General features: G+C 38.4%; 1 protein-coding gene across 1 annotated transcript; it reads right to left on the minus strand.

Moving 5' to 3' along the window:
- Positions 1 to 1,795: 1,795 nt before the first annotated feature.
- On the minus strand, positions 1,796 to 11,736 carry LOC140314630 (TRPM8 channel-associated factor homolog). The gene is made up of 11 exons (XM_072392947.1): positions 11,062 to 11,736; positions 9,639 to 9,855; positions 9,162 to 9,447; positions 8,632 to 8,927; positions 7,152 to 7,326; positions 6,883 to 6,977; positions 6,207 to 6,417; positions 5,321 to 5,557; positions 3,810 to 4,033; positions 2,926 to 3,039; positions 1,796 to 2,309 (listed from the first exon to the last, which is right to left on the minus strand). The coding sequence occupies exons 1-11, from the start codon at positions 11,706 to 11,708 to the stop codon at positions 2,067 to 2,069; spliced, it is 2,745 nt and encodes a 914-aa protein (XP_072249048.1). The 5' UTR covers positions 11,709 to 11,736; the 3' UTR covers positions 1,796 to 2,066.
- Positions 11,737 to 13,653: the final 1,917 nt, after the last annotated feature.

Consider the following 13,653-nt stretch of genomic DNA (forward strand, 5'->3'; position numbering starts at 1 on the left):
GAAATAAAAAAGATGCCCATCATGCAAATAAACAGCACAACACATCTTTTCTTGGAATCTGAAGATTTTTCACCACTTACCTGAAAGTCGTCCTCAGTTCCAAATGAGTTGTGTGGAGTTCCAGGCTTAAAAAGTGCTTGTCACAGGTCACACGTGTGTCACAGACCTACCCACCCATCCTGTGGACCATCTGATTTGTTGTCACCTGTGAGTTATTTACCTACTGGAGCAACATGTCAGATGTTTTGGTCATGTGACTCCCTGTGCAAATGGTTGTGAAATCAGCTGAGGAGAGTGTAAAGCATTTACACACCCCAGAACAAAGAAAAAGTAAACGTGGACTCTGTGTTGTTGTCAGGATTGTGTGTGAGTGAAGCTAACTGTTGTCTGTGATTCTTCTCAGGCTGAGTTGGTACAGCCTGGTTAGTTAGTGTCATCAGCCAGTCTTGGCTCCTCAGTAAATAGTGGTAAGTCAACTTCTGATGAGTTTACACCTTAAACATATATGGAAATACCATATTTACATAATGATCTGTATTGTACATAGAGTTTCTGTGTTTAAAGTTGACTCCAGCAATTTTAACAACTCAATATTTGACAAAATTTGTGCTAAAGATGGATGGAAACATGGCTGCAGTTCACAAGTTCTCATTAACATAGATTTTTCTCCTGTTAGGACATTACGTGTGCGAGGGATTGCACCCGGACGAAGCCCTGGATGACCAATCAGACCGATGGCTCCACTACGACGACAGGGACATCTTTGAGACAAGCAGAGCTGTTGTTGGTGAGTGGTGTCAGAAAACCTGCTACGTTTTATTCTGCTAGAGAAAGGTAAGACAACAGGAGGGAAAAACCTTGTCATGTCCGGTCAGACAGAGGTCATACAAATTCTTACAAAGTTTGATTTACTTATTTCCACCCACAGTGAGCTCACTAACATTTCCTGTCTGTTTTCAGATGTAGGCCACACTGGTAATGGGGGAACTTACCACTGGTATTATATAGAAATTACCTGGAACAAAACAACAAAGAGAAATGAGAGAATCCAGCACTAGACTAGAAATTAGGTTTATTATAGTCTGTGGTTAGGGTTAGAATGTGGTTTGTAGTGTAAAAGTGTTTTGAGAGGTCAACTAGACTTGGGAAGTGCTACAATAGAACAGTTAATTTACCATTTACTGGACAGCAGCCATGTTTTTCTCTTTAAGATGACCCTAATGGTACTTTACCGACTCTGACAGACTAATAGAGGAAATAATGCAGGCCTTACTGTATTCATTTCTGCTTATTCCTGATTCATTATTGCTTGTTAATCAGTGTAATAATGTGTAGTAATTAATGAGTGTAATAGCAACAGGTAAAATTATCGCATGTAAAGTGAAATGAGTTGCTTACACAAAGAGAAGTCATCTGCCCTCAGACCAGTGTTTTATTTAATGGACACAGAATTATACAGCAGTAATTGGTAAAAAATAAACAAAAAGACAGGTTCAAATCTTAAAACATTAAGCAGGGACTAGATTATAAAGCGTAGATTTCTCCTTTACTGGCTATATCATAACTTAATTGACCTCTGCCTGTATTTCTTTACTCTTTCCCTTTTTATTGCAGAAGAAAATTTTATATAATTCCAAACCATTTTAAGTAGAATCTTAGAAAAGTTACACTTTAAAATTGCCACTATGCAATGTAGGAAAGATAAATTGTTTCGTCATTAGATGTTTAAATTTAAACATTTATAATAAAGTATAATAAATCAACATAGTCAGCAGATCTTTCTTTTAACAATCTCTTTCTGTGCAGTTTAACTTTGTGAAGTAAATGATCTAATCTTCTCCAAAGTTACTTCCCTCTCACAGAACATTTCCATCTTTTCATTAATCTCATATACACCATTAAACAGAAGATCATTATCAAATGCATGCAATTTCTTGATAAGAATAGACATTATGGTTATTCTAGAGATTATTCTAAATAACTACCCATAATAACAGGAATACAAATAGTTCATTACAACATATCAACCCTAACCCAAACCCTCACACCAGCCACTCAGCACTCACTCAGTCATACTGGACCATGGGGTGATCACTCCAGAGTGGCAGGTTGGAGAGTTTCTCCTCAGTGGCTCTTTTGATGGGCCATCCCCAGGCCTTCAAGAATCCAGTCAGGTTCATCCCCACAGACTGAGAGAATATCTCAGCATACAAGTTCATCTTTTCTTCGTTGTCATTGGGAAAGTTACTCATGCCATGGTAGGTGGCAAACACCTTCTTAAAGGCATCCCAGCCAAACTTTTCTTGCAGCTATGAGAAAGAAGACAGGTAGAGAGACAGAGAGATGTAACACACAGTTTTATAGCTGTGATTCAGAGAGAAAGTTAGAAACAACAGAATGTCTTATTTTTCTCACGCATGTCTGTTTCACTCACATCAGGCATTAAAGCGTGTTTCAGGTGATAACTGTGGGTACAGGCATGAATGCACCAAGGGAATATTAAGTATTTGCATTAATATGACCCATTAGTCTGGTTTTCCTGCTGTGATTAAACTGTAAATATTATAAATTGGAGAGTGATTAAATTTGTATTAAACATTTGTGTGACAGGGAGGTGGTATTATCTGTACTGTAAACTACAATACTAACATGAATGTATTAGCCAAGAACTCAGGCTCACAAAGTAAAGCTAACCTACAGAGCTCAGGGTGACAAACGACCAGCTGATAAGGTGAGGCCAATTTGAACAATATTTTGTCCTGATCCCCAAACGCAAATTTTTTCATCTACAGCTTTCTACGAGACTACTTCAGCCTTCTTAGCTTTTTTTTGCTTTTGTAGTCCAGTACTTCTGTAGTAATTCAGACTGAAGTGAGAGCCCAGCACGTTTTCTGTGCAGAATGTAATATACATGTTTTCTCTCACCTGCAGGTAGGTCTCCAGGGCAGTCCAAACGTTCCAGTCGCTGAGCTTCCTGCCTTCCTGAACATACTCTTTTACACGGCGCTCACGTTTTTCTAAGGTAATCGACGAAAGATCCTGTATTAAGGACATTTAAATAGTATTTTTAAAAAAACCCATGAAGATGTGCATGACATGATAAAAACTACAAGTAAATAATATTCCCTTGTCTCCGTTATATAGTAATATATATTAGGAAACTTATATGTAACATTAAAGATTTCATCAATATGTTAAAGTGATGGTATTAAGTCATCTAAACACTGAACTAATTTACATCAATATCCTTTTTGGCTTCATTCAGGCATGCCTATGGTTGTGATGGAGGGAAATATTGAACATCTGCAAAATTTTCCATATCCGCTGAAGCGCCTTTCAGATATTCCCCACTACGCAGTCATATTAACAGGCAGATATGTACAGCAGCTGTGGGTTATTTGGCTTTCCTACAGATCTTGTCATGAAATGACAGCATAATAGTCTAATGTAATCTTAACTTCCCTACTCGATATCCATAAGTAGCTGTGTGCCCACTAAAACAGGTTTTTCATAGTTTTATTTTATTTACTAAATCTGAGCCAAAAATAACAATAAAACTATGCCTAATTGTTCAGTTATCTCAGCTTAACTGAGGTGGATCTGCTGCTCTGCTCTCTGTCAGACCATATTGGAAAACTTTTCAAGCCCTCCCACAGACTTCTATTTTGTTTCACATAAAAAATTCGAAAATTATTTTACAATTTACAATGTATTTACAATGTATCAATGATAGTTGAAATGAATAAAGTGAAACATAACGTTTTTCCTAATTTGATGGGAAAAAAAAGAAAAAGAAAGAATGACTCCACCTTTCTCCTGTCGAGTCCCAGCACCTCCTCGTGCACATACACTGACCACAGGTTACATGTGGCCTCTGTAGTGTGTGGTCGAAACTCCCAGCAACTTCTCTGTTGGTTGTGTCCCAGTTCATGAATTTCTCCCCAGATGCCTTTGGTCTTGGCATCTTCTGGTCTGACCAGCTCAGATGCTATAGAAGAGTGCATCATGATGGGATAGCCTGAATGCATCAAACCTGGATAGAGAAAAAAAAAATTAATCCTGTTTTTGGGGGGGTTTTTTGGCACTATATAAGAACTCCACAACCACTTTCCCACGTGATCTGTCCAGTTAGAAAAAAGAAAAAAAATCCACATTACAAATAAATCGAATTATTGTCTTGGTCAGACCAAAGCCAGACTTTTAAGACACATGTAAATATGTTAGTCTGTCCCAGGTTATACAAAACTGAACTTCTGAAAACCTGACTGACACCCAGATAACCTGGCTGGCGATGGAATCACTGCAAGTGATTCTTCATGCAGTCAATTGGACTCCCCTGGATTTAGGTGCTCTCTGCACATGCTCTAAAGTTGCATGTTGTTACATCATTTTATGAAAACAAATGTTTTATTGAACTAATAAAACTGATCTCATTCACATATTTTTCCGTTTCAGATGGCAACAATGCATCATGACTGAAAATAAGCCCACTGAGACTACGTGTCAACTCATTGAAACTAAAACCTTTCCATGTTTTACTCAGCTCTAATAAAGACCTGATTTTATAACTGTAGTGTCATTAGACAAAATCCCATTCAAGACACTTAAAGAGAGCATCTGTGCTGTGAATGTAGGTATACTTGCAAATACAATTTTTTCACACAGAGTACGTTACAGGGGTAGAATCTTTTGAATGTTTACTCACACAGTCCACAGCATCATGGTGTCGGACATCCTCCTGTCAATACCTTGATTCTGCTCAGGCATGTATACAGGGACAGTGGTTCAATTCAACTGTGCAAGCAACCACAGTGTCCGTCTTTCTTTACCCAGTTCTTGCCACCCATCCTTGTCCCATCTATTATCAAAGCACTTTTTAGATCAACTTCATAGAGAGCACCACAAAGCACTGTTTTATTGACCTTCATTTTCACCCTTTATTTGTCAGACTTCAGGAACAGATCACAGTCATGTCATCTGCAGAATTTCTATGGTGAAGTTACTCTTGTGTGCTGTAACAGGAAGAAACAGGAGGAGGAGTGCAGAGAGGTGTCACTGACTACAGAAGACTCCACCTCAAGGACTGATGTGGCAGTTGTTGAAGACTACAACTGCCTATGAGTTTGCAATTATGACAAAAACTGAGAAATATGAAAGTTATTTTAAAAAAGACCAGATTCCACATAATTCAGTGAGGAGGTTGAGAACCACTTCAAAACACGTGCAGCTAAAGACTCAATGCCCCTGAGTACAACACTGAATGCCAAAGGAGAACTTTTATTTCTGCATATAAGTAGATGTGTCAGACAAGCAAACTTACCGGCAGAAATCTGCACATCAGCTACGATGCGTTCTTTGCGGTCGAACTTGTGTGGTATAGCAGCCAGATCTGCAACTCCCTTCATGATGTCATTCCAGAGTTTTTCCACCTCTTGAGGACGCTCGAGCTCACGAACAATATGTGATGGTACAGAGAGAATGATGTTGTCAAACTCTAACTCTGCCCATGGTGAAGGAGCTGCACGCAGCAAGGACCAGTTATCTTCTGTTGTCACACCTGAAGTGAACCAAGGCGGAGTGTTGTGATGAAAACAGATCCTTTAAACATTATCATTATTCAGCAAAATCCGCATTGTTTGCAAGATAAGGGTACAAAATGATCTCCTTTTGAAATGTACACTCTGACAAAGATGTAATCATCTCTTTAAATGATGAAACTTAGTTTTGCAAGCTGGGAGAACTGCTTCTGTAGATCAGTTAGTAATGAGACCTTGGCTGTTTTTGAGGCTGTTTCTAAAAAAACTGCATCTTTATCAGAGACGTTGGACACTTACTACAGTAACTTACAGTAGCTCATGATACGAGCAGATTAAAACACTCTGTTGTATGTCAATAAAATAAAAGACTTGATTTTTCCTGCAACAAATTCATACACACACGCACACAGGTTTGTCTTATAAGCGTAGATGCAGGTTCATCCTGTTTTGTAAAGATAGCAACTTAAAGTTAATCGTTCACAAAACAGGGGGAATTGGAGGGTGGCTGAAGGATCATTATGTACCCATCAACACATTTCTCCAACAAACAAACTGATCTGGTAATACGATCATTAAGTTGTTCATGTTCTAATATTATATTTTTTACGAGAAATTTGATTCTCAGCACAAAGCCTTATACAGTGTGAGCAGATAGTGACTCACACTTACCAGACTTGTAGTAAGGGGCAGACACTGCCACCTGCACAATGACCTCTTCCCCGTCCACTTTTATATCAGCTGGAGCCACCAGGTAAATGAGTCCCCCCCACAGGTTCCACACCTGCATCACCTCTGAGGTTATGGGGAACTTCTTACAAACAGAAGCTGCTCTCTTTAACTCTTTATGATTCAGTTTGTCAGACTGACAGCCAATCTGGATCTGTGGATGACAAAGAGTATGTTACTACTTATACTAACGCTGTATGACAGGTTTGTGAGTAATGATGCAGGGATGAACCGAAACACTGATGTGTAGTATGTGAGTTAAGAATGGTATATGACTAATACATGCCACGATTGCCATAAAATTCAAATTTTTAGAAAACTAAAACTTTAGGGAGATTTTCATTTAATTTCCTCATTTTCAAAGTTACCTATAAAGATAATCCTTTAATGTCAGCACAAATTCAGGCAGCAAAAGTTTTAGCTACATTTAATTTTGTAATTTGCATTAATGAAAGAACTTTTCTTTGCAGCATGGCATCTTCCCCCAGATTAACAAGCCATTTTCTCCTTTTTATTGTTAGATTACTTGACAAAAAGGACTTGACATAGCAGCCTGAATTAGCTAAACGTTGACAGGATCACAATTAGTACAATCATTATTTGAAATTATGTACTGTACCATCCATTTGTTGTTAAGAAGCTTTGGAGGTATGATGATGTCGGTCTTCATGCCAGGGGAGAGGTACAGACCTGTGCTGATCCACTCGTTTTTATCTGTTGCACCAGCAGAGCCACAAGGTATTAAATGCATGCATGTGAAACAGGCAGAGGGGAGATTTTATTTTCTCATGATTATGTAATGCATTGCAACTTTTACACACCACACTATCCAGAGACATATTTAGAATTTTGTATTGCACTCATTTGTTCACATGAGTGAGATCTGACCTGTTGTCTGGGCACTAATCTTGATCCTTTGGTTGTAGACAACAGGCATTGATGGGTTATCTTTGATGAGGTAGGGCAGCAGGGCATTCTGGTTTAGGGACACATTGAAAACTGTGGTTGCCACGCTGAGGAGCAGTTGGTCTTTGGGACTGGTCACAGGGTTCTTCTCACTCACCTTGAAATATAGAGCATATGAAGTTGCTGGTTGATTGAATGCCAATAGTTTAGGACTGGATAAGTATAAAAAGAACATGTGACTGAGGCAGAGTGGTCATCTTTCAATCAGAAGACTGATTTAATCCCTGATATACTATCATGAATGCAGAAAATACAAAACTTTAACAGGGTATTTGGTACTTTGTGACAGCAAAGACACGCATTAAACAGACTAAGTTTAGCCATTTTCTTGTGCAGCTTTTGTATTACGTAACACTATGGTGTTAGTTTGGTGACTCCTACTTCATCAAGTCAGGACAACTGTCACTGCATTGTACCTGCAAGGTAAGTTTAATTTCCTCATACATATGTTAAATTAAACCATAGAAACACCAAGGCATCATGGAGAGCTTCAATTCTTTTGTTCAGGTGTTCTCATGTCATCTCTTCAGACCACAATCCACTGGCAAAAACAAACTGTTTAAGTTTAAATCATCAGTCATCACCAGATCAGCGTAAGGAATGGAGGGATGAAATATGTTACCAACATATACAGCTAAAGTGCGTGTAGGACTGTGGAATAGCTTCCCAAACCATTCTGTATCTAGTATCAGGATCAAGATCTTTACACAACACAAGAGCCAATGACGTCCTTTAAGAGGACAAAAAAGATTGACATGTCACCAAAATGAGGGCTAGGATTGGCCTTATAGTAGCCTGGAATCTCTACCAGAATATTCATAAAGAAAAACCTTTCTTCCTCTGGTCTGTACGGTATCATACTGGTCAAAATCAGACAAACTATAAAGTGGCTTCAAGGCAAGCCCAGTCACACTCACAAATGCAACAGAGTACTGTCCAGATGTTTTGCCATGTAACTGCTGATGACTCCCCTAATCTTCCCAGAGGTTTCTTATCCATGGTTTTGATTGTTTCCTTGACAAAGTTTCCTTAACATTTGTACACATTCACTTCTCAATATTTAAGGACTCCACCCAACTCAACACAGAGAAATTTGTTGCAATAAAAAAGGATCCATTTGCCTTTTCAGTCCTACATTCTCTGTCCATTATGTCCACTTATGCAAACTAAATAAGCAGCTATCACAGCTGGGTTTCTGTCAGCTTACAGGACAGCATTTGTTGCAGATCAGTTTCTATTTAAAAATAGTCATTATTAAAATTGTATTATATTTCTCAGTATTTACATGTTTTGTCAGTATTGCTTTGAAATAACTTTTATTCCACATATGTATGTCTGACTCACAGAATTTAGTAGACTTACCATACAATAAAATTATTTGACAAAACTTCATGTTGCCCACCTGTGGTATGCCCTGCTTCTTCAAGATGTCAGTGAGGATGGACAGAACCTGTGAGTAGGTGAATCTATCATAAGCCTCCATGTTCAAGAAGTTGCTAATCTGTTTTCCCAGTCTTTTAAGGCGTTCCTCCTCTTCTTTGGTAAGTTCTTTGCCCTCGGTGACATGATGAGCGAAGCGACGCAGAAGATGGCGAAAGTGTAATTGTCTGGTCTGGCTCAGCTCAACAGGCTTGCAGGTATCTTTATTAATTGTGTTCGACAGCAAGCTCAAGCCCATTTTGTTCAGGATCTTGTTTCCTGAAACAGGAAATACAAAAATTTGACATATATGTGTTGTGTCCCCAATGTTTACCATTTTTCTTTCACTTAGCACACACCATTTGCCTTTTAAGTGTCCGGTGTACATTCACATCCAGCAGAGGTAGACATACACCTCCGCAGACAAACACCATGCATTCCTATGTTATTGTCTCAGAGAGGCTGCCTGATGGTTATTATTTAATCTCCAAATCTTGTGGTTCATTAACATACCTGGGACGTCTTGCATTGGGTTTTTCCCAAAGTGTGTTGAGGCCCATCGCCAGGCATGTCCTCCAATCAGTAGCCCTCCTCCCTCTGCCACAAAGTTTTGGATTTCCTCTACATGTTTGTCGCTGTATGCATCACACACAAACACACTTAGGTCTTGCCTTAACTTTGTCTTCTCACACTTTAATCCTAAATTGGATAACATTTTGATTCTTGGTTCAAAACCAATGACCCCATTTCGGTCTTGGTCCAGCCAGTGAATTGCATTCTTCAAAAAAGATTCCATTATCTGAAATAAAAAAATAGTCGTTAATAACTTAGGGGATATCATCAATTTTTTAAATTTTGTACCATTTATTTAACCAACAAAAAGTTTCTGTAAGTTGTATGTATTTTATATGTGAAAGAGAAATTTTCATAATTTGCTTCCTTAAAATTATGACTATTTCTGGCCTGTGTTTCACCTAAATCAAAGTGCACCTCATTTTGCAGAAGAGCTTCATGCGTCACCACAATGACTCGTCCCCGCCCAAAATAGGATCCTGCCAAGAACACATGTTGCTTCTCAGTGACACCAATGGGGAAGGCTAGGGGGCCGTGGACCAGACAGTCAGAGACTACAAAATCTGTCTGCAGGTCAGACTCTGAAGTCCCTTGGAGCAGGAACTCCAGGTCTTCCACAAAATCTTTCCCAACACTTTATTATGGGAAGAAGATAGAGACAGAAACACAAAGGGAAGACGAATCATAAAGAATCATTTCAAAATGAACAATTTTTCATGCACAGTATCAGTATTCAGAAATGAGATTTTCAGCAAAGGCTTGTTTTGTTTCTTAGTAACTTTGTAAGAAGATTAACTGTTTATTATTATTTTTTATTAATCCTTTATCTAAACAGGAAAAAGGTCCCATTGAGATTACAAATCTCTTTTTCAAGGGAGTCCTGGCCAAGACAGAACAGCAACACAAACATTGAACACATCAATCAAAACAGACATAATATAGATAATATTACAACAAATAATGGCAAAAAAATGCTAAAAGTACAAAGGTTCAATACAAATCATGAAATCAACAACAACAACTTCAGTTAAAACAACAACACCTTGACGATTGCTTTTCTAGATCTTTCAGTTTGGATTTAAAAGCATTCAAAGATATCAGATCTTTGACTTTTAAAACAATCTGTAAAAAAAATTCCAATCAGATGGTGCTGAGTAACCAAATGCCCTTTTCCAAAGTTCTGTACGAACACCTGGTACTAATAAGGTATAAAACTCCCTAGAAGGCTGTGAGTATTGACCATCACGTTTTAAAGAAATAAAAGAACTGAGGTAAGTTGGGAGCAACCCGAGAATTGCCTTGGATATAAAAGTATACCAGTGTGTATGTCTATGAGCTTGTAAACAAGGCCATCCCACCCGAGCATCACAGTGGTCAGTCAGGGCGTTACAATTTGTAATAAACCTAAGTGACACATGGTGAACTGAGTCAATTAGTTTCAATGCCTGTGCAAGGGCATGCACATAAGATCCCCATAATCTAAAACAGGCAAAAATGTTGCAGCAACAAGTCTCTTCCTTACATTAAAAGAAAAAGACGACTTGTTTATAAAATAGAAACTTAGCTTCGGCCTCAGTTTTTTAACCAGGCTTTGGAATCATCAATTAGTATGCCTAGATATTTGTAGGAGTTAACCTACCGTTGGCACTTGAATGTTACATTTTTACATTTATGTGACATTTTTAACCCTATATCGAGATGTAACATTTATTCAATATAATGGTTATACTTCTGTAGTATTTTGTGTATTGGTAAGGTTTAGGGACAAGATAGAGCAAGGTATAATTATCTGAGGAAAAGTAAAATCTGAAAAATGGAATGAAAAAAAGCATATGCTTACCCTAAAGACCTCCAGGAGGATGGGATTTCAGGGTAGATTGGCAGGTTTTCTGCAGCTGCATTTTCATCACAGAAGTAGATCCCTGCCACCCCTGAAACTTTATTTCCTGGAAACTGAAGGATTTTGTTTTTACCAGGGTTATGTGCAGCCCAGTTCCATGCTTGTCCCCCTATCAGCACCCCTCCTCCTGCTTTCAGAAAGGCCACCAGCTCTCTTGGGTCTTCACCCACGTCGTAGGCATTTGTTACATAAGCACCAACATCTAAATTTTCACTAAAGGCCTCCACAACACAGACTTGGAAGATGGATGTATTGAGATTATCAGCAACTCCCTTTATGCCTTTTTGCACCCCCACATAGGGATTTCCAGATTCCCCTCCTCTCAGCCAGGTTAGAGCATTCTCTACTAGATCAGGAAAAGTAAACAAGTAGCTCTCATGGCCCACAGCCACAATTCTTCCACTGCCGTATCGGGAAGCAGCCATCAGGACATGGCCATGGCTGTTCATTACTAAAGGAAAGGCATGCTCTCCATTCAACACCAGGTTACAGGGAACAGAGGTTCCCCGTAGGTCGAGCTCTCTTAGGCCTCTCATCAGAAACCTGTAAGCCTCTTCATGGTGAGATTGGCTTGGTTGGTCAGTCATGGTTAGAGGAATCAATGCTCTAAAGGTTGGATGAGAAATTTAATGGATATTGGAAAGGTCCCTGGATGTAAATAGAGATTAAACACGGTAATGGAGGCACAGGAACAGAGAAAGTTGGCAAAGTTTAAAAACAAAATCTTTCAAACATATATAATTTTAAAGTCATAACATTTTGAAAGTTTGGATTTTATCAAAGCAAAAAAGTTACTTTTACCTGAGTGCAAAGCCAGTCTTGGCACTGTAGTTTTCCAAATAGAGCTCTATCACAAAGAAGAAGAGAGGAAAAAGCACAGAAGCTGCACAGAAAGTGAGGAGGCACTATTTAAAGGAAAAGAGAAAGACATGATGAGGAGGGACTACAGTCATCAGCCAATGAATAAATGGAGAAAGATCTGAGCAGCTGGATTCTACAAGTAACTGTACAGTACAGTATGTTCACATCACACAAACACTTGGACACACCTCCACACACCTGTCTTGGTGGAGCAACCATATAAGGCTCTATCTTAGCTTACCAGCATGAGCATTTTGGAGGGCAGTGTCTAGCTTAAGTAAACTCCAGAATAAAGACTGATATAGTTCCAAAACTTTGACCCAGGTGTTTCTGGTCTGGCTGATGAGGGAAATATCCAAATGAGTGATCTCAAGGGTGTTGGGGTGCCTTCCACTGCCCATCATCAATGATGTTTTAGCTATTTGTCACAAAGTCGTCCACCTCCTTAAAACCTCAATGCACATCATCTTCACATTAGTGTCACATTTGTTATGGAAATATGCTAAATTGAGAAATAAACAGAAGGCCAATTAAGTTGTATTTTATGAATTTCCTTCTTGCAAGACAGTTCTGTCAGTCATACAGAGAGCATAGTACTCAGTGGGAGACAAAGAGCTGCAGCTTCAGGAAGTCACTTATAAACGAGTTACATAGCAAGATAACACAGTGTGTTTTGTTCAAATAGTGTTCTCTATAGAGCTCAGATAAACACAGACAAGTGAGCAGAGCAATTTTACACAACAACAGCATGAGTTACATGTATAGATTTCCCATCTATTGAGCTAAGTCAAGTTTACATTTTCCCATCACACCTTCCAAAGTGATGAAAACTTGCTCCAAATAAATTTCTATTTGGGAAAATTTGAGATTTAGCCAATATAACAAATTATTAGGAACACTTTCATATCACAACAAGCACCCATTATATATTTTTTGTCAATATTAACAAATGCAGTAAGTGTGTAAGCACATACACTGAAAAAATCTGCAAAAATCAAGAGAGACAGAGACAGAAACATATCAATCTATGTAAATTTCTTGAAATCCTTTGCAAGTAAAAAGAGATACTGCACCAACTGTTGTCAGATACCAGTATATCCTATCTGAAGATTCATCTGATGATGATTAACTTCAGCTTTTCTTTATAATACTAACTTTCAAACAAAGAAGCTAGCCACAAAGCTTAAACAGGTTTCAGCAAGTTGTTAAGGCAGCTGCTTATAAAAAGTACAAGACATTCCAACATTTTTTCAAAACATGATTTCTGAAGAAGATAATTGGCATAATTTTAATGACAGGCGGGACATTCCTGGAAGCATTAAATATGTTATTTCCCTATTGTCCTTAGAAAAATGTAAAAGATGAAAAAGAAAAGATAGGATTATTGTCAAAATATGTATTTTTTCTTTTTTTTTAGATGTGGAACTTTATTTACCACAATCTATGGTTTTTCGTTTGACCAAATGGTCTCCAGGGATATGCGTTTGAGTGTGTTATCATGTCAATCTGCTTGTAGAGACACATACTGACTGACTGACTTGACAGCATCCCAAAAGTTGCAGTTAAAACTTTCTAGGTGTGTAGTTGCAGGACAAGAAGGTTCATGTTTGTCCCCCTATCAGTACTTCCTGCAAGTATTTAAAATGTTATTTCCCTATTGTCCTTAAAAAT

Source organism: Leuresthes tenuis, unplaced genomic scaffold (genome assembly GCF_036924035.1).
Source record: "Leuresthes tenuis unplaced genomic scaffold, fLeuTen1.0.hap1 SCAF_9, whole genome shotgun sequence".
Classification (NCBI taxonomy): domain Eukaryota; kingdom Metazoa; phylum Chordata; class Actinopteri; order Atheriniformes; family Atherinopsidae; genus Leuresthes; species Leuresthes tenuis.

Coding starts and splice junctions, on each gene's coding strand:
- LOC140314630 (XM_072392947.1), bottom strand. CDS start 11,708: ATGACTGACCAACCAAGCCAATCTCACCATGAAGAGGCTTACAGGTTT. Junction 9,856..11,061: donor TCCTCCTGGAGGTCTTTAGG/GTAAGCATATGC, acceptor CCCATAATAAAG/TGTTGGGAAAGATTTTGTGG. Junction 8,928..9,161: donor CCCAATGCAAGACGTCCCAG/GTATGTTAATGA, acceptor TTCCTGTTTCAG/GAAACAAGATCCTGAACAAA.